The 20,925-nt window shown below is 41.3% G+C and overlaps 1 protein-coding gene across 1 annotated transcript in view; it reads left to right on the forward strand.

Annotated features, from left to right (window-relative positions):
* The window catches only part of LOC137159680 (cytosolic phospholipase A2 epsilon-like), a 49,385-nt gene that overhangs the window by 9,765 nt on the left and 18,695 nt on the right, over positions 1-20,925 (forward strand). Inside the window, exons 3-9 of the mRNA XM_067558146.1 lie at positions 14,048-14,184; positions 15,451-15,582; positions 16,671-16,711; positions 17,610-17,652; positions 18,467-18,530; positions 19,536-19,696; positions 19,836-19,919. Of these exons, the coding sequence (XP_067414247.1) occupies positions 14,048-14,184; positions 15,451-15,582; positions 16,671-16,711; positions 17,610-17,652; positions 18,467-18,530; positions 19,536-19,696; positions 19,836-19,919 (662 nt within the window). The remainder of the gene's footprint in view (positions 1-14,047; positions 14,185-15,450; positions 15,583-16,670; positions 16,712-17,609; positions 17,653-18,466; positions 18,531-19,535; positions 19,697-19,835; positions 19,920-20,925) is intronic.

Raw genomic sequence — 20,925 nt, forward strand, 5'->3', positions numbered from 1 at the left:
CCACAGCAACACCGAGAGTCCAGACCATTGTAATATAGTCCAACATCCTGGCCACCACCAGAAACACTACTTCTCCTCTTTTGTCAGGGTTAAAATCCTGTCAGCGCTATGCTGAAATGTATATTGTAAATGTGTCAAACTATTGGCGGTCATGGTGAGTTTCTCCTGTAGTTTTTGTGTACTTTTGTCCATATTGTGTTCCATTGGATACCCATGGTGAAATGTGGTGTTGTCCAAACCAATTCAACTACTTGATATGGGATGGGATAATAGGTGCTGGTTTGATTGCTCACAACAATTAGGTCCACTGATCCATTTGTGCACCATAGTCCAGGTGGCAGTGTATAGATGTTTGTAATCCAGTCATATGCTGGTATGATTTTACTTCCTAGTGTTATATTATAGGATTGCATACATCCCCAACAGAATACTCCATGCCCCATATATACAGTATCCCAAATGCCTCACTTTGCAATAGACCATTGATCCTGCTCCTTCATAGCCATAGGAGAGGGGCACATCTAGATATTTTCACTGGATATACAGTGATTTAATGTAATGATAGTCCACCCTCCCTATCTATCTCCCAGTGGTTCCCAACGCACTCCTCCTTCCCTTGTAACTCCCATAGGCCTCAGGGGGACAACCTTAATTGCATTCCCTTCCCATGATATCATAGTAACTATTACACAAATGCTGGCCCCACAAGTTGGGGATGTTACCTTCCAGGTGGACGGGTATGTTTTGCAAGTGTGGATAATTATGGACTAACCTCATGGTTTAACACGGAAGGCCATTGTTCTGACCAACCATCCTTCATAACACTCAGCAACATAGTCAACTGAACATTGTGTATGCCCACATACACACCTCACCCCAGGTTAACCTTCTGAAACCATCCCCCACCCATGTCACAAGATCTCCTGCCCAGTGAGTTAACCGCAGGTTTACCTCTGCTGCCTTCCTCCATCCTGTGGCAATAGCCGATAATTGCTGTGCCATTAATTCATTGATTTGTTTTTGAAATTTTACATTTTGGCTTATCAATTGTTTGGTTACCCACTCATCCCCCAGATTCCATGTACCCAGTGCTGTGTTCGCTGCTTCCCACAATTCCCTTTTCTGGCAACGGTCTCAAGTACGTCCCCTCACCTACCAATCAAATTGTTGTTTTAACCCTTCTACGTATACCCTACAGTTGGGATGAATTTGGTCCACCCACCATTCCTTAGGGTGTGCCACCCATGTAATAGATCAAAAAGAGATGTTGAAATACACTGACTGCACCCTCTCCCACAATGGCTCCCACATGTTTGCTCATCAGGGAATATTTCCAACTCATGGCTGCGGCCAGTTTAAATTGGGATTTTTCCAGCTTGACATCCATATTACCTGTAGGGCTACATTCTGTAAAAAGGTGAAATCATCACACATCCAATGTCCCAAAGGGGACTTTACGCCCAGTGTAATATGTACATAACAATCACACCTTCTGGGTTTATCCTCCATGGAAGTACCATTGTTGTTACATATGGTGACATCACACCCCAATTGAGGGGCCCTGTTTTACAAAGAGGGGGTGTATACACTTCAAAAGACCAGAGGGCTATATTCTTGGGACCTTCTGTGACAAACCACATGACTGGATAACTGCCTCTCCCACTATTGTTAACCATGCCAGCATACAGGGAATACCATGCAATATTTCCTGGTAAATTTGAGATTCTCCACCGGTTTGGGATTCCCCCATTCAATCTGTAAACTGTATACTGACACTGCCAAACTCCTGTTGAAGGATTGGTGGTATATCTTTCTATGGGTAAATTCTCATAGTCCTAGTTTGCTTCATTACCACAAGTTGCGGGTGTAGTAGTCCATTTGTTTCTTCCTTTTGACACTTTGCATTGTGGAATTTGAGTGGATTTTATCATTGTAACAAGTGTGATTAGCAGCAATGGTTGCTTCATCCAGGGCCAGGGAATCCCCAATTTTTTTATTTTATTTTGGTTTGACCTGTAACACATACATAACATAATTTATGCGTCCCCTTTCCCAATCCCCTTTTGGTACCTTTTTATTTGTATGCAGTGAACCCAGTCCTGCCCTCCATTATCTGTGCCCAATAGCAGCAAGCTGGGCCCTAATCGGTCCAGGACCAGATAGGGGCCCCTCCATTTGGGAGCTGGGAATGGATGGTGCTGTCCTGGAATCCGGTACATCATTCCATCTCCCACTGTGGTAGATTGTACTCTCCAGGCAGGTCATACCATGCTTTGACCTTCGCTGCTCCTTGCTCATTTCGCCAGGCCACTGCCTGCTGTACTTGTTTCACATGGTCGATTAGGGTTAAAACCCACTCTTGTGTTAGAGTGTATGTGCTGACCTCCCCAGGTTCTGGGGTAAGTAGGTTTTCTGACCATTCCATGGGCTTTCCCATGAGCGCCTCATATGAAGAGAATCTCGTACCCTTTGATTCTCAGGCCCTTATTCTCATTAAGACAAAGGGCAGTAACTGTGACCAGTTTCCCCCTCCCTCCCCATCTTCACCACCTTTCTCAGTTCACTTTTGGTAGTATGGTTCATGAGTTCCACCTGCCCCGCAACCTGTGGGTGATAAGCAATACGGAACAATTGTGTGATTCCAGTGAGGGCTGAGAACTCCCCCAATGCAACTCCTTGGTCTGAGTCAATCACCTTCAGGAGCCCCCAATGAGTGAATATCTCATTTACCAATTTTTCAGCAGTTACCAGGGCAGTTTGATGCTTTGTGGGGAACACCTCCACGCACCTGCTGAAAGTATCTACCACCACCACCATGAATCATTTCCCCTTTGATCCTGGTGGTAGGGGTCCTGTGTAGTTAATTTGTATTCTTTCCCAAGGTTCCCTTTAGTACCTTGTGAGGTGGATTGTGCCTAGCTCAATCTAAACAATGTTCCAAGTGTGACTTTAAGTCGGCTGCCATTCCTGGCCACCAGCACAACCTTTTCAAAATTCCCAAATGCCTCCTCAAACCCAGGGTGTCCCCCTGCCAAGCTCTCATGCACCCATCTCAAGAAAGCCTCCTGGTTTCCCTGGGGGTACAGCATTACTGGTCCCTCAGCTGTTAAGATACACCAAATACCTTCCCTTAGTTCCACTTTTTCCAGCAGCCCTACACCCACATTAGGTCCCATCCTTCCCTGCTGGGGCAACACCCAGGGGATCCTCCCAACACTGTGCCCCTGATTGTATGCGACTGAAGATACCTCGCCCTGTCTTTCCTGGGATTCTCCTCATTTTATTCATCCCAGCACAATGAGAGTACACCCCAAACAATTGTTTTGCCACCTGTCCCAGGATCAGAAATGTGTTTGCCAGCCCTGCCACATCAATTCCCAAGATACCCTGTCCCAAAAGACTATGCCATGTAATCACCTGGTCCTCACGAGTTAGACCCTCCATTTCCCTACCCACCTCCTCTAGCCACAACACAAACTAATCCCAGTCATCCCAAGGTATCTTTCCCAGCTGGCCCAGCAATGCCTCCCGGCCCTTCCAGAGACAAAGGGGCGGGTTTCTGCCTGTTCTATTACTTGCGGGACCTGGTTCCCCCAACCCGCAACAGGGGGTACTATTCTCGCCTCCCACAGTTCCTCCTGGGTGGCCTCTCTCGGAGGGGCTGTGACTGTGGATCGCCGGCTTACAACATCCACTGGCAGTGGTGGGTATTTTGTTTTCTCAGGATAGGGAAGAGGAGGTATTTCCTTCAATACCGTTGGTGGGGCAGATGGTTCAAGTCCCTCCTGTCCATTATCCCCTCCAAATATTTAATATGCTGGAGGAGTTCAGCTTCCCTTTTTATCTAGTACGCTATCCCAGTGAACAATCCTTGTAACACCATGTCTTTTTTCTGATATTCCTTTCCTTTGGGGTCCCCTACTGCCTCCCCCACCTCCTTCTCAATCTCATCCCAGGTTGACCCCTATACCTGGTATGGGCCCTGATTCTTCCGTATCCATCTGTTTAAAAAATCCACTACCCCAGCTTGTGAGAATCCACAACTCCTGTCCTGAGAGCCCACCATACCTCCAACAAACCGCTGCGTGGACCATTGTCACAGGGGGACTTATCTGGCTACTACTCACCTGTCCAGTGAAATGTATCTGAGTTATGGCACCGAGATGTTAGGACCCCCTAGTCTTTTCAGTTCTTAGTTTGCTGACAGAAGCAGAAGTCCAGAATCCAGCAGCAGGCAACACGACAGGTTTGTTGGGATCTTTTCAAGCAAGCATCCATTAGGATCCCCCAATCCTTTAGACCAGAATTGCGTACCATAAAGACAAAGCAATAAGGAGTGTAGATTTTACAACCACAACTGTTAGCATTCTGTCTGGCAAAAGAATTACATATCAAACCAAGTTTCCTTTAAACATTCTAGGATCTTTTCTTTATCTGGAGGTGTTAGATTGGATCACCGTCTTAACAGCCTGGTATTAGATGTTATGTTGGAATGTGCGTATGTGACTGCACACTTCCCAGCTAATGGCCACCACTCCTGCATCTGAGCTAAAGTACAAGGCCTCAGACTGTCACAGTGAGAGAAGGCCTGTGGTTTTGATTCTTTGTTTTATACCCCTATAGCCAGCTAAATGATAAGGATATACTTACAAAACATGGGCCTTTACCAGACCTGAATTTCTATTTTCTATATGCTAACTATTATAAGGATAGTTAAGCTCTGGAATGCGCTTCCAAGTGAGGTTGCAGAATCCCCATCATGGGAGGTTCTTAAAGACAGGTTAGAGACACCTGTCAGTGATGGTTTTGGTTTACTTCGTCCGGACTCAGCGCTGGGGGTTGGACTTGAGGAATTCTCCAAGTCCCTTCCATGCCAACATTTCTATTATTCTATATTAATAACATACACTGGCACACATTATTGCTTTTTGAATGGTTCCCTGCTATATTTGCCCTTAACAAATTGGATTAACATTCAGCTCTTCTGCACAGCACACAAAGTTGTTTAGTGTAAAGCCACAGCTGCCAGTCATGCTGTTTGAAACATCCTAGGGCAGTGAACTTTGGACACTGTGGGTTTGTGCAACAAGTACCAAGCATATCGCTTATACAGCAAGTCACTGACTTACAGTATTTCTCTGTCAGCTCATTCATCACATGGGGTTAGCAGCAGGGAGAGGGTGTGTATGTGGTTATCTGGATATGACAAAATTGATCTGGTTTGAAAGCAAGTGGTTGTACAATGGCACATGATCTTGATTAGAAACGAGGCTGATCGGTTGACTTTGGGGTATTTAGGCACATTACTATTTGCTTATTTATAGCAACCATGGAAATTAGCACTTGGTTGCTATAAATAAGCAAATACACACACTTTTTAATTCCACTTGATACATTTCATACTGTGGGAATGTCCTGCTGTCTACCATTATGTACTGGTTTGCACAGGGTGCAGTGCATTATTGCCTAAGGTCATCAAAAATAATGTGTTGTAATGATTGTAACCATCCCTGGTAGCTAGGATTATTTTTCACATGGGGGGTTATGACCCCAACATATTTTGTGCTTTGTTATCCAGGTCGTTTGTACTGATACACAAATAGTTAAGTTGAGCATGTCAGATATGAGAATTGTAGCACTTAGAAGGTGTGTATTACGGACATTTAATACTATGCTATCACCTGTGTAGGCCAACAGCTGAATAACCTCCAACTTAAAATTACACAGAGTGGCTTGAAACCTTTGAAGAAATATGGCCTCCAATGTTTGGTATTTTTTTTTCCAGTTTACATGGCTGGTCATAGACACTGTTGTAGTGTTGTAAAAGCATAAGATTCCAGAGTAGCGCTCCCTGTGATACATGCTCTGGTTGAGGTGTTATGACATTGTACAGACAGCTACTTGCAGGGATATATGGACGTTTGGAAGCCTGATTTCTATTCAAGGCTCTGCCTCAGGTTTCCCCATCCTTAAAAAAGGGATATTATTGACCTATCATTTAAAGTGCTTTGAGATCCTTGAATGAAAGATATAAAAGTGCAAAGTTATTTATCATTATTTGTTTGATGGGTTATGTTCCTGTACAATATGTGTTATGGGGACAGCACACTTGGTTCCTTACTCTGGTATTGGTATTATTGTCTTGAACAATGTGTGTCGGGTTGGCAGATGTATTTTCTGACTTAGATCACGTTGCTGTAATGATCTCTGATGGTACAGTGCAATTAAGACCCAGCCCTGCTTCTACACCAAAAGATAATTAGTAACTTGTTTAGCAGCCTAATAAACTGGCCTTGATTCTATAAATGCATGCTACTCTACCTTTTGCAGAATATTGCCCAACACTGATCATAGGGCTGATGTATCATGCATACTTTTAGGGACTGGATATACCATGATTACAGCTGAGTGATTTTTCATTTTGGTGAGTATCTATATTTAACATGGTAGAATACAAAAGAAAGCTATATAGAAAATGTAATAACAGCAATTTTGGGCATTTCTATAGTTCCATCTACCTGAGGATCTTGAAGAACCCCACAGACATGAATTAATTAAGCCTCACAACACTCCCGGGAAGTAGGAAAGTATTATGAGACACATTTTATAGATGGAATTTGAAATACAGAGAAGTTTAGTGTCTAAAGTCACCCAGAGAGACTGTGGTAGAACTAAGAATAGAACCTAGATCGCCTGACCCTAGTCTTACATATATGTAATTACTCTTATTTATCATTAATATAAAGCTGTAGACGTGCACAACTCTGTGCGGTGGCATGTAAAGACCACACAGATAGCAGGACTCTGCCCCTCAAATATTTTTGGGTGGGCCTGTGAAACCATATATTGCTCTCCACAAACTCCAAGTATGATTGCACCACTATACACAAGGCTGGTCTGAACGTTTTGGGGAGGGTCAATGAAGTGATCCTTTGGGTCATTCAGAAATGAAATGGCTCATTTTAGATTAAAAGGGGGACAAGGACAACTTTCCCCCGACCCTTCCAGGTCTCATGCTGCAAGGTATATGGAGCTTAACTTCTTCTGCTGGAGCCTGTGTGAAGTTTTCAGGTATGGTAGCTACTAGGATCATTGGAGGAGGTGGTGATTATATGTAAGACGTTACAAGCATTGACATATTCATCATCAGAACCTCCTCCATCCCCTATGAGGAAGAGAGAGAAATATTATTTTCCCATTTTACAGATGGGGAACTGAGGCATAGAGGTTCTGTGTTGTGACTAAAAGCCACAGAGGGAGTCAGAATCAGAGCAGGATTTAGAATGCAGAAATCTTATACAGAAATGCTAAACCGTAGCAATGGGTTTCCACTTTCCTGTCTATCTGTATGAGGAGAAAGGACTACAAACTTAAAAATAAAACAACCAACAAGACCTGAGATTAGCTTTGTCACTTCCAAGTTCCAAATTCTGAGGAAAGGAAGAGTAAAACCCGGACTTTATGATTCCCAAAGGTCTGGTCTACCCATAGAACTTACAGTTTAAAGGCACAAGCAAAACCACCTGGGACAAGACAAGCCACAACATATCCAGATTAGGGTGTGTCCATTGCACCATAGCTTGAATGCTTGAGTGGGTGTGTATTTTAAATGGACAAGTTTTCCAAACAGCTTCGTAAAACTATATAGTGATTTGCACTTATGACAGGTTTCTTCCAGGCTGCTTGCAGCACTCTCCTCTGGCTAGTCATTCATTAGTAACAGATCTTTTTTAGAGTATACTTCATACAGTTTTAGGGATGGGGCACAATGGACGGTCTAACCAACCCTATGATTCACATTTGTCTTTTGTGTCCTATTGCCTGAAACAAAGTAGGTATAATTTTTTCACAGGATTATTCTTATCCACATATAACTTCCCGTAGACTCTGTCATTCATAGAGCTGTTTTACAGTGGCCTTTTTTAGGAAGAGACTTGGGATGGTCATGATGGTGAAAAGGGCCATATTTGTAAAACAAAGAATTTTAATTCTTTTATCGGGTAGAGAGACCTCATCACTCCTGAAGGAACTAGTGCACTCAGGAATGATCTGGATACAGGAGAGTGGTGCTAGAAATCATCCCATATTGAAAACCTGGATCCTCAGCTATAAAGGAGCTTAGTTCTGAAGCCAAATTTCATAGTTGGCCTGTAATTCTATAACAGACTGAAGCAAAACCTCACACCAAGTACCCCTGAACAGTTCAAATCCAGATGTGAACATTGTGGCTTCAGCCCATCTCTAATTAAAACAACCAGATTGACACCAACACAACACCATGCAAAAGAGCACCCTCGTCTTACTCTGCTGCTTTGAAACTGAGGCACATTTTCAAAGAGCTCTACAAATTTCATCAGCTGCATTTTTGGGCTCATATGGAAATCACGTGGCAAGGTAAAATTGCAAACAATGAAATTATGCAAACAGTAATAAAATGATGCTTATAAAAGTGTAGTTTTGCTGGTTTAGGCTCACCCTTAGGACAGCAGGTTCCCAAGGCAAACGTTGCACAGCCAAACTGTTAATGTTAAAAATGTCAATGACTTTAATGGGTTTTTTTGTTTGTTTGTTTGCTGGGGTTTTCTGAGCAGTTTATGGAGTGGTAATCTTTTTTCAAAAATTCAGAACTTGGGCAAAATATGTTGATATATAATATTTTTTTTTAAAATCGTAAAAAATCAAGAGCAGGTAGAGGTAAAGATTCAAAGATGTCCGGAACAAGGAACGTCTCCATTATGATAAACTCCACAGAAGCGAATACATCAGTTTGCTGAGGTCCCACTGCAGAAAGTTGCAGAAAGCCAGATGTATTAGTAAGAAGAGAGAATACTCAGTAAGCAAAAGGATCAGGGATCACAGTCACAATTGCCATAGCAAGCACTAACGCATTTCCTTGCCAAACTGTGGAAAAACCTATAAATCTAGAATTGGATTCTTTGTCTATCTGTGAGCCAAAAGAGGTCTTGCTAAACCAATCATCTTGTACTCTTAAAACGAAAGCCGATAAGTTGTCTACGCTGTTGTCATGGATCCACAGGATTGGGATCAGTGCTATGCCCCTGCATCTAAACAGTCTCTTGACTCAAGAGGTATCAACTTTCCTTTAGGATAGTCTAGGAGGCAGGGTGGCCTAAGTGTCTGGACTTCAGCAATCCTGCTTCTCGCCGTGAGCTCTATTCAGCAAGTCATACTGAGATAGGTTCCTAGTGGTGACTAGTACAGTCTTCAGGGACTAATGCACCCAAGCAGTGTTTTCAAAATAGAGTAGGATTTATTAGTCAACTGGACCACAGCATTGAAAATCCTTAGTGTAGCACCAAGAAATAAAGTATAAGCATAAGTCCATTATGGTCAAGGCACAATTCATCAGCCAAGCTGTAATGAGCTTCATTTTCAGGCTCTGTCTCTCTCTGCTTTCCTTAGTCCCAGGGGAGAGCTGCATGCTTCTTCCAGAGCCCACGCTTATTGCCCCATCTCACAGCTCTCAGTCCTTTCTTCTCAAGTGGAGTCTCTGCTCAGTTTCCCTGCTGAGAGTGTTGATCCATGAGTTTTTGAAGTGTGCAGTTTCTCTGGACACCTTGTTGATATGGGTCAGTTTCAACCAAGCAGCTGTAGCACTTAAGTGAAGATGCTCCTCCGCTGATGGGAGAGAGTTCTCCCGTTAGCATAGTTAATCCACCTCCCCGAGCAATGGTAGCTATGTTGGTGGGTGAAGCTCTCCTGCCAATATAGTGCTGTCTACGTGGGGGGTTAAGGTTGGTATAACTATGTTGCTTTGGTATGGATTTTTCATACATAGGTATGTAATGTATACTTGGCCTTAGTCTGCCCTGAGAGCAAATTTAATCCTTTTTCCTTTAATGGGTAGCAATGCAAAGTACAGGGCAATATTGAGGTACACATAGGATTCATTCAAATATTACAAAATTTTCCCACCTTGTTACACCTGCATATCCATACTGATATAAATATGCTATTATTGCTCTTCTATTGTGCTTGCCATGGTTCTAAACCTGAAAGTCCCTGGTACCATGCCAGATGCACCCCAGCCCAGGCGAGCCCTATACAGACTTCAGCTGTCTCAGCACTTCAGGCTCTAGAACCTGGTTCCAATAACACCCTCCAAATACCTTAAGATGCTTTGCTCCTCCCAACAGCTCCAGAAATCCTGCCTCTGTGATGCACTTCTCCTTGGATTCTTCCTTGTTGGCCACCCATCATCTCCCTGAGCAGGGAGAAAAGAGAAGCTACAGAGTTACTATCAATAGATTCACCAAATGGCCCTCTGCTCACCCATCAATGCTCAGCTGATTCACCACAATACTATAGATCAGTTCTTCCCAGCCTGTGGGCTGTGACCCTAAAGTGGGCCATGAGAGCTCACCCACTGGATCGCACTGAGAGCTTCACTGCACTGTCCAGACAGACAGGGGCAGAGGAAGAGGAGAAACCACCTTAACATACAACACTAGCAATTCCTCCTAATTTCCCCGCCCCAAAAAGCAACAGGTTCCTGCCCCCAGTACTAAACATCTAAAACAGGGGTGTCAAACTCGCTGATGGTGACAGGCCAAATTCACAGAACCTGTCCTTCAAAGGGGCCATACAATGCCCTCCGCCGAAAAATTCAGCCCATCTTCCCTTTGTCGGCGGCGCGATTTCGCGGTGGACCCCACTGCCGGACTGACAGCTTCTTTGATTTTGGAAGAAGGCCTGATTTTTCATTCCAGACATAAAATAGAGGAAAGCAAAGGTAAAGCATTTTGGATTAAGAATAGGCATCAAACTGTTGAGCGATTAGCACATTTTTTTAGAAATCTCTTTGTACCAGCAAGATACAAGTGAAGGTGAAGGAAAGTGTAAGGGCTCTACTTAGAACGAAATCGAATAACAGATGACATCAAGAAGTGTGAGGTTATTTAATATCTATTTTGCTTCAGTCTACACTAAAAAAATTAATTGTGACCAGATACTTCAAACAATTAATATTAACAACCAAGGGAAAAGAATGCAAACAAAAATAAGGAAAGAAGAGTTTAAAGAATGTTTAGCTAAATTAAATGTATTCAAGTCAAAAGAGCTTGATGTAGTTCAGCTTAGTGTATGCAAAGAACTAGCTGAAGCAATCTCAGAACTGTAAGCATCTGTTTTTGAAAACTCATGGGGAATCAGTGAGGTCCCAGAGGATGGGAGGAGGGCAAACATAGGTACCTATCTTTGAAAAGGATAAGGAAGAGGGCCCTGGGAGCTATAGACCAGTCAATCTAACTTCCAGATCCGGAAAGATACTAGAACAAATTATTAAACAATCAAATTGTAAGCACCTAGAGAATAATAGAATATAAATAGTAGCCAGCATGGATTTGTCAAGAACAAATCATGCCTTACAAACCTTATTTCCTTCTTTGACAGTATTACTGGCTTTTTGGGGAGAGGGGAGGAGCGGGGGAAGCTGTAGACATGATATATCTTGGTTTTAGTAAGGATTTTGACAGAGACCCACAAGACTGTCTCATACGCAAACTAAGGAGATGTGGTCTAGAGGAAATTATTATAAGGTGGGTGCAAAACTGGTTGAAAAACTGTACTCAAAGAGTAGCTATAAATAGTTTGCTGTCAAACTAGAAGCAAGCATCTAGTGGGCTCCCTCACGCATCTGTCCTGTGTCTAGTACTATTCAATATTTTAATTAATTACTTGGATAATGGAGTGGAGAGTGTGCTTATAAAATTTGTGGATGACACCAAGCTGGGGGTGGTTGTAAGCACTTTGGAGGACAGGATTAGAGTCAAAAGGACCTTGACAAATTAGAGAATTGGTCTGAAATCAAAATGATGAAGATTAATAAAGCCAAGTGCAAAGTAATTCCCTTAGGAAGGAAAAATCAAATGTAACAAAAGGTTATATATCAATCAAAATCATAATATGATTTCAAGAGACTAAACTTAACAGGCTAGCTTCCTATCTAAAGACGTATATCTCACCTGAATTGTCCTTTGCAGCATTTGTGATCCCATTTCCATGAATGTAATCGTACTGCCTGATTACTTCATTGGTGCAGGATAAAGTGGTGTCTTCTGTGCCTTCTCCTCATATTCCCCAGAATTCATTGTTTATACCCAGTGTCAAATAACCCTGCCACCCCTGTAGCCTATTCTCTGGTGTGCTACCTCCCTGTTGATTTCACATCCCCCTGTTGACTTGGTATGCATATGGAGCTTCCATTGTGTTGGCTTACAACATGTGGACAGAGATAAGTGAATACATATATTTTGTCTGGCTGAAAACCTGTTTGTCAACTATGCCCTGATACAGACTTTAGGAACATATTTTCCATATATATATATATATATATATATATATATATATATATATATATATATATATAATCCTTACATAAAATCTGTACATACATTTTACCAATAATATTAATCACCAGCATGACCCTGGTTTTCATTTAAATTCTTGCATGATATTCTTTGGTGAACTAAAATGTAAATACCAGGATATTATTGTAATCCTCTTGCCAGTTGGCACTGGGAGATTCTTAAAGTCACAATCCTGCCCTGATTTTAGGGGAATGGTGATAGTGGTGAAGTGAAGTGCACTGGCAAGTATATGTGCTGCTACTTTGATTAGGAGCAGAACGTGCCCCTGAGTAGCATACACTACTGGATATGGTATTGTGACAGTGGCCAGAAAGGACTAAGCAACCTTGCAGCTGCATGGCCCAAATCCAACCTTTTAAAGACACATTAAAGGAAAATACAAATGGTAATGAGGGCCATTCCTTATAAGTAGATAACAGCCTTGATATACAAGTGTATTGTTGGTAGTTATTTGATATATCTTGTTAGAGGTTAGCAGTGTAGATAAACTGCTTTCCTGTCTATTATAATTCTCTTGATTAAGACATCAAAAGGGAATATTAACATCTAGCCTTTAGTGTAATAACATCATTTGCTTGTATTTCCCTTTGGGATTTAAGTAAACTGTCTATATACTGTGCTAATGCAGCTAATTGCTGATGTGTACCTAGGAAATGAAGGTTTTACCTCAAACGACAATATGCATTACTATTCTCCACTCAAGAAAATATCTGTGAGCTATCTTGGTAGTTTAAATCATGATTGCTGACTGTATTGTCTGAGAAAGGACCCATTGAGTAAAGATCAAACTGCCGGCTCACTTTCATGAAAGCCCACGGGATGGAGTTACCTGCGAGTGCCCATCTTGCTTCAACTCTAAAGGAAGCTTTGAGCCTGATCATTTTTTATCTCAAATCTGTCCAAGCTTTGTCAGGGAAAGTTTGGATCACAAGATTGGGATCCTAGCACCAGCCTGGAATTACCCTGCTAATTCTCCTGGGAGAATCTGAACAAACTCTGCACATAGATTATTTGGTATTCATTTCCTGCTTCACTTCTCTGGATTAGATTTCTAACAAGAAAGCTCTGAACAAGGATTGACGACCCCCAAGCTGTTTGAGAAATTTCCAGAGACTTTGAAAATTAAGAACTTTGCAACTCAGTTATCATCTCTACTTTGAAACTGACCTAAGAACTTTATTTTCGTCTGTGTATGTATAATGTTCTTTTCACCTGTACTCTCCATTTTTAAATAATTATTAGTTTAGTTAATGAGCATTGGTGTTAAGTGTGTATTTGTGTAAGATCTGAACTATTCATTGAGCTGGTTGGTAATGTGTCCGATCCTTTGGGATTGGTAGAACTTTTTTTATTTTATGTATAATGGACAAGATTTTCAGTAATTCCTATCATATTTGACTTGGCTGTCTGGGTAGAAGCCAAAGGACTGAATAGCTTTAAGGAAACTGTTTTTGTCTTCTGAATGACTGGTGAAGGGATCAGAAGCTGTTTGTTGCTGGCTTGGTATATCCTGTGGAAAAACCACCAGTATTTAGGGGTCCGCCTGCCCCATTCTTTGCAGTTTTGCCCTGTTTAAACTGTCTCAGCGTGGCTCCCTTAGAGACCAATGTCACAGTTATATCTTCATTGCCATTTACTCTGTACCTTTTTTAACACAGTAACCCAATCTGATTGCTATGTGACCCTATGGCTACCGACTGCTTCAGTCAAAAAGGCCAGGACCAAAACTGTCAAGAACTCCAAAAACCCAGTGTGGAATGAAACCTTCCACTTCAGGATTCAGAGTCAGGTCAAGGTAAGACACTGTGAACTCCTTGCTGTCAGGGGCTCGTAGATTTCTAGTCCTGCCAACCAGACTGAGTCAGGTTGTTCACGTTTTCGGCCCCCTGCACTTTAATAGCTCCCTTCTTCCTTGATGATAAAGATACCACAAGCGAAACTCCTCAAATGACACACTGACAATTTCTGAAATAGTAAGATGAGACTCTTCACAGCACTGAGTGTGCTGCTTTGTATCCCAGCTCCATGCTGCAGCCTCAAAGTAGGAAACCCTCAGCCCAACCTGGATGCTGAGCTGCAAGGCCCAGGCTGGTGAACTTTGCACACTACAACCGATGTAGTATATGAACACCAAACAGAGTAATGTGGAAGGGTTGGGTTATACTGGAAAAGACAGGTGGATGCAATTGACCGACAACTAGTATTGCACAGGCGTCACATTCTTCCACTCAGATGCTTTGCTGTCCCTAGAGTGCTTTTTATACCTTTGTGTACAAGATGTGAGGACACTTATTGCCACCTACCTACCATTCCTTGCTGATGGCAAATTGAATTACACTTCACAACTGGTTGGCAAGCCTTACATTGTTTGCAGAAGGTGAGATTATCCAGAGTAACTATTTCCCCTTCTGCACAGTCCCATCACACATTTCTATGCAGTTTGCTCCCCTCTTCATCTCATAGTAGGAGGGCCTATATAAGTATGCAATAATTATACCAGTTCCTTTTATATTGTATGCTATTACATTTATTGGGTACAATAATAATCACCAGCTGACCTGTATTTTGGATTACTGGAAATAAATAAATATGTATTGATCCAGTAATCACCAAGACTTTAACAGTAATTTCCCTGCTACACTGTAGTACTTGGCATGGATATACCTGACAATGACCATAATATGCATAGCATGCAACAACAAATCTTCCAATTCTTTCTCACAGAGGGGATGAGAATAGGGTTTTTTGAATGGCAGGGATTGCCGTAGAGAAATCTTTGAGCCAACTCAATAGAGGTTGCATGTCTTAGTTCATATGAAGGCAGCTGGGTATTATTTAACCATATTACTAGCCTTTGACACTAAAACTGGGCAGACAACAAAGCAATATTTTATTTAGATTTTGAATAGTCGCAGTTGGGTGACTGCCAAACATCCACTTTCCTGTTTTCTCTGTCTCATTTTCTCATTCACCTTTTAATTCTGCAGTTCATTTCCGGACTTTTGAGGGCTGGAACTTCTGCTTCCTGTACACCTATACATTATTTTACTTTTGTTTCTAGAACATCCTGGAGCTGAAAGTCTGTGATGAAGATGAGCACACTCCAGATGACCATCTCCTCACTGTTTTCTTTGATGTATCTAAAATCCAACTTGGAGAAACGGTTCGGCTGAACTTTCAGGTGAATCCACAGGTGAGGATTGAAATCAAAGGGGGAACTCGATGAGAAGGTTACATTTGTCTCACTTTTCCTCATAAATGTTCTTAGTACAGAACTTATTTTTTTCCTTGCTGTGTACTGTATTATCCATATCAACTTCTCAGCTTCTCTCATTGTAAGGCACCTCAACATTGTTACTGTATTTAAAATAAAAGTGTGGGCAAACACTTTTATGTGTGTTCAAAGGACATTGATAGGAATTTGACACTTTTGAACATCTGTTTTATTGTTGATCTTCATAGCAAGGCTGAACCAGCCAGAGACTACGGTATCGCCCCCCAGTGGTATACACCCAGTGGTATCAGAGGTTTGCAATTGGAGGTAGTGGTTCTGATGTGTGGATGAGATATTATTTTTCACTGATGCAGAAACAATTGACGCTGCAGTTATGCACTGTGAACCCAATGATCAAATATGAATGTTGAAATAGAACTTAAATCCATGTCTTTATGATAAATACAAACTGATTCCATGCCGGGGTGCTCAGATCAGCACTAAGACATAAATGCCAATTTTATATGACTTAAGTACTGATTTAAGTGTCCAAATTCAGATTTGGGTGCCTATACCAGAAAATAGGGCCCTGTAGTTCACGGTTTCTTAAGGGACAAATTATTGTCGCTTAGAATGTAAGGTCAGTTGAAAGGAAAGTTTAATATCAGGTGACTTACATGGTGTATTGTGATCAAACAGGTTAGGTATTGTTGCGGCTAAGGTAAGAAACATTTTCAAGGACAGGTGAGGCTGTCCATCGCTCATTCAGAAATATTTCTCTCTCTTTATTATTCCCCAAAGAGGGAAAAGAGAGTGACAGGTGTAACTTATTTTAAAAACCTCTCCCCGTAATGGGAAGATCAGTGACTCGGAAGCAGAATAATGAATATAATATAAATTTAAATTGAAACTGAAGAAAATGACGCACATTGCATTTGCACCAAGAAGAGGGGGAAATTACTCTGTAGAAGTCCTATGCATATCAGGGGGTCAGGTTTATACACCTTGTGGGGCATCTTTATGGAGAAGAGTAATGACGTAGTGACTTAATTCATTTTCCTTTTCAGGGAAAGGAGGAGCTAGAGGTTGAGTTCACAATGGAGAGCAGGTGAGTAAAATCCAAATGTTGTCAAATAATGTAATTGTTAGAAGCCCCAGAGATTGATTAACAACAAGGAACATGATTTGCACACCTCCTCTCTCCTAAAGCAATGTGGCCAGACCTATCTAGATGTGGTTGATAGTGTATGTTCAATCCCATTGGACAAATGCATTAGCTGGATGTTTCTGTATGGCATTTAGTAGTGAAATGGTTGGCAGTGTTGGACTTCATGTGGCCACACTTAGGCATCCAGGTGAATTGTAAAACTGCAATGAAAACTGTGTGAAGTGCAAAAATGTCTACTGATTTCCCCCCAGTTGGTCAGTATGTCACATTTAACAATGTTTTAGGTAACTAAAAAAGCTTTAAACCCATTTCTGTGAAATAATAAGATGGGCATGTATATCTCAGTTTTAAATTTAGTTTTCTTATTGATGTTCAAAGTGAATGGAGGGAAATTGTCTCTTTATGCTTATTATAACATGTTGGACTAATTCTTTAGCCTTTCAGCTCTGGAACTTCAGGGTCAAGTATGGATATTTTGGGCCAGTGGAATAAGTTCAGTTGTGTCTATCTGTCAGCAAACTTGGCTTGATGTGCATTTGAAAACTACCCTGTTTTGGCACAATGAGCAGCCTCTGCTCAGCAGACCTCTAGTACTGGAATAAAAGGAGCTGTACAAAGCCAGATTTATGTACTGTTTCCAAGGAATGTGAGGAAAACTGGAAAATACATTGAGAATTATTCCTGTTGCTAGCCTGTGCTGTCAGACCCAATGCTTCCAAGAGTGACAAAAATTAAAATAAAGGAAATACAAATAAAGAACAAAAAATTACAATTCATGTCCTTAAATAATTATTTAAATACTAGGTATGAACTGAGTATGTTTTGTTTTGTTTTTTAGTCCAGATCTTCCTGAAAACATCGGTACTAATGGTGTATTAGTGGTAATTCTTATTTTCTATTATCTTTCCTCTACTGTGTAGCAATGCACATCATATTGCTTCGAACAGAGAATGAGTTGTGTTATTCTTCCAAACACAAAACCTCTTCTGAGAGAAAGGCTTGTAGCACACTGAACAACATGACAGTCAGCATTCCCACACATCTCCCATGTTGGGAGAGACTGGAACTGGAACAGCTGTGAATTGCCCCAAGCCAGCACTCTTCCACAGTCCCATAGAGTGCCACCCAATGGCAAAGACTCAAAGTGGTACAGTTATGAGCATTCTCACAGCCAGGGTTCCTGCACCATTATCTAGAGTGACTCCTGTGGGAGAAGCTAAAATTGAAGTAGCTGTGAGATTTCCCATATACCATTACCTATAGTGCAGCTGGTATGCGGTAGCAAAATATACATAATCGTAAAGCTTCTTCTGTGGCTGATCCCTTCAATTACAACTGTTCTTTCAGTAGCTTTCTCACATTTTTTTTTCTCCTGGAGAATCTATTGCCTCCTTGTTGGAGGACTGAGGATAATTCTGTTTTCTCCATCTGTATATAGCCATCCAAGAAGTCATATAGTAAGTCATAGCTAACTATCCTTTCAGCTGAAGACTAGACACGAATCGCCTCCTGAGACAATCATTGGAGGTTGTTGCAGAGCATAATGAAGCAATTAGTCCTCTCAGGGGCTGATCTTACAGTCTGCACGACACTCCTGACCCCTTCCCATCAGGACAGCAAGAAATTAGCAGGGGAATCAGACTTAGTTATGTCTGTGTCATTTTATCTGTCTTTTATTGGTTGTCTCTGTTACAGTCTCGTGAAATTAGCTGTTTGGAAGTTCAGCTGGATAATGGGTGGATGAAGAAGGGATCCACAGGTTAGTATTTCTTTAACCAGTAGAGTTGGATGAAACTGGTTAAAATTGTATAGCAAAATTTCAACACAAAAATATCTGTCATTTCTGGGATGATTTATTCATATGCATTACAAGAAGAGCATTCTGTGTTTTAAAGGAAAGGAGAGACTCCATCGAGTCCTATGGGCTTTGGATCAGGTCCTAATTGATCAGACAACATATAGGGAGTATTACAGCATTCATAGTTGAACACCAACTGTATTAATTAAACAGAATCGTTTCCATCACAGCACCCTGTTGTCAGAGGCTCATAACTTTCTGAAACATTCATATATGGAGATGAAATTTTCCATGCCTGATCTATTCCTAGAGTTGGAGCAAAATGCCTTCAGGTGTTTGGGTTCAGAGAAGATGGGAGTAAGTGGGGTGAGAAACAAAACTCTCTTTTCTCAATTAAAAAATTTCCAATGGCCCTTTTAGGAAATGAGCAAGAATTACAGCACAGACAGTTAGAATATAATGTTACTGTTTACAAAGGAACTAAAGCTGAAGCCAAGATAAATCAGTATAATTGTTTATGTAACTTAAACTGTTGACTGGCAAAATGAATGTCATATAGTACAAGAGCTTTTCTCCATTGGAGTGTAATAACCAAATGAATGACTTTCTTATATAGCTATCCTCCCATTTACCTGAATCCCTTTAATCTGTAACTCCCTTGTATTCTACACTATAAATCCCTTAAGGCCTAACTGTGAGAGGTGCCAAGTCCCCTCAAGCCCTATTGTCTTCATTGGGAGTTGATGCTGCTCACAATCTCACAGGACTGTGGGCTCCTGTGCAATGTTGTTATGGCTTCAAAACATTAGGGATAAATGGTTTTATATGATGTCTTGGAACATTACTGGCTTATTCAGCAGCATCCACATTAAGAACTTAACATAGAGAACTCTGAAGCATTGTTTTAAATTAGTTAAAGACGTGATAATAATCATGGGTTCAATGTTTGTTTTGTCACCTGTTTAGAAAGAAACTTCGTATTTACAATGGAAGGATCCTATGAAAGAACCCAGAACCATTCATTGAGCTCCTGCCTTTGGCCTGCTGCTTCTGCCAGATTCCACTATATCAAGTATAATCAATCAGATCTGGGCATTGCACTAGTGAAGAGGAGACAGCTCTCCACAGTACGTTATCATCACAGGCCTTTATGAACACAGCTCAACGGTTTATCTTTTCTGGGGACCTGGAAGTGTGGGGGAATAGGTTTAACCATTTTTCTCCATGTTGTATTAAAATTAACCTCCCCTACCATTTTCTTTTTAGTCTTCCTCAAGTGAAGATGAAAGTGAGTCCCTGACTCTAGCTCTGAATTCACTTCCCATTCAAGATAAAGTGACAATAGGAGAGGTGAGTGCCAACCCACCAGTCATTATACAATAAATACCAAGCCAATACCTTTCAGCTCAGTAAATGAATAAATTTGCATCATCACTTAACTCCAGTCAGTTTATGCACAAACAATGCACAAACACATACATGTATGCACACACGTTTGCGTGTGCACACGCATACACACACACACACACACACGATAAAAGAACATGAAGGTTGCAAAGTCAAGCACTCAAAAATTAGGAAATAGCAGAATTAAGATTTTTTTTTGCCTGTGTAACTTCAGTTCCATTCCTTTGAGCATTCCATTCCCTTGAGCATTGTGATACAGTTTTTAATTATATGACCTCATACTATTTTTTTCCACAAGACCTCTGCCTCATTCAGCTCACAGGATGGACATTGCTCACTTAATAAGCAGCTGTTCAAAATTTTGTTTTGTCCTCACTGTTAAATTTGTGGACCCAGGTCTTATTTACTGCCCGCTATCCAAACCCTGCTCTGAAGACACAATTATTAATTTCCTCATGCGATTTTGTATGGTGCTCATCACTAACAATATCTGAGCATTTCAGGAACAGTGATGAATTTATCTTCCCAACCAGGAAGAGGGATGACTATTATTATCCCCATTTTACAGATGGAGAACTGAGATACAGTGAGGTTGAAGTCCAAAGTGTCTACATTTCTGCAAATCAGATCACAGGGTCTCATGGTGGATCTCAATTCATGACCATCTGTGAAAAGTCTGCTTTAAATTAATTGCCCAACATCACATAGGAACTCTGTAGAAGATGCAGGTATAGAATCCAGTTCTTCAGGACAGCATTCAACTGCCTTAACCATGAGACCATCCTTTCTCATCCTGTAATCCCCTGCATACCATTCACTACAAACCTTCCAACTTCTGCAACAAAGGAGGCAGGGATCCTACAGACAAAAGTTTTCTTTACTATACAACTCTGATGTATCCCCAGAGCAGATCCACCCTGAACACTGAATGAACCAGGGGTACTATGGG

Source organism: Emydura macquarii, unplaced genomic scaffold, assembly GCF_026122565.2.
Source record: "Emydura macquarii macquarii isolate MOO-44397 ecotype Brisbane River unplaced genomic scaffold, CSIRO-AGI_Emac_v2 contig_1876, whole genome shotgun sequence".
Taxonomy (NCBI): Eukaryota; Metazoa; Chordata; order Testudines; family Chelidae; genus Emydura; species Emydura macquarii.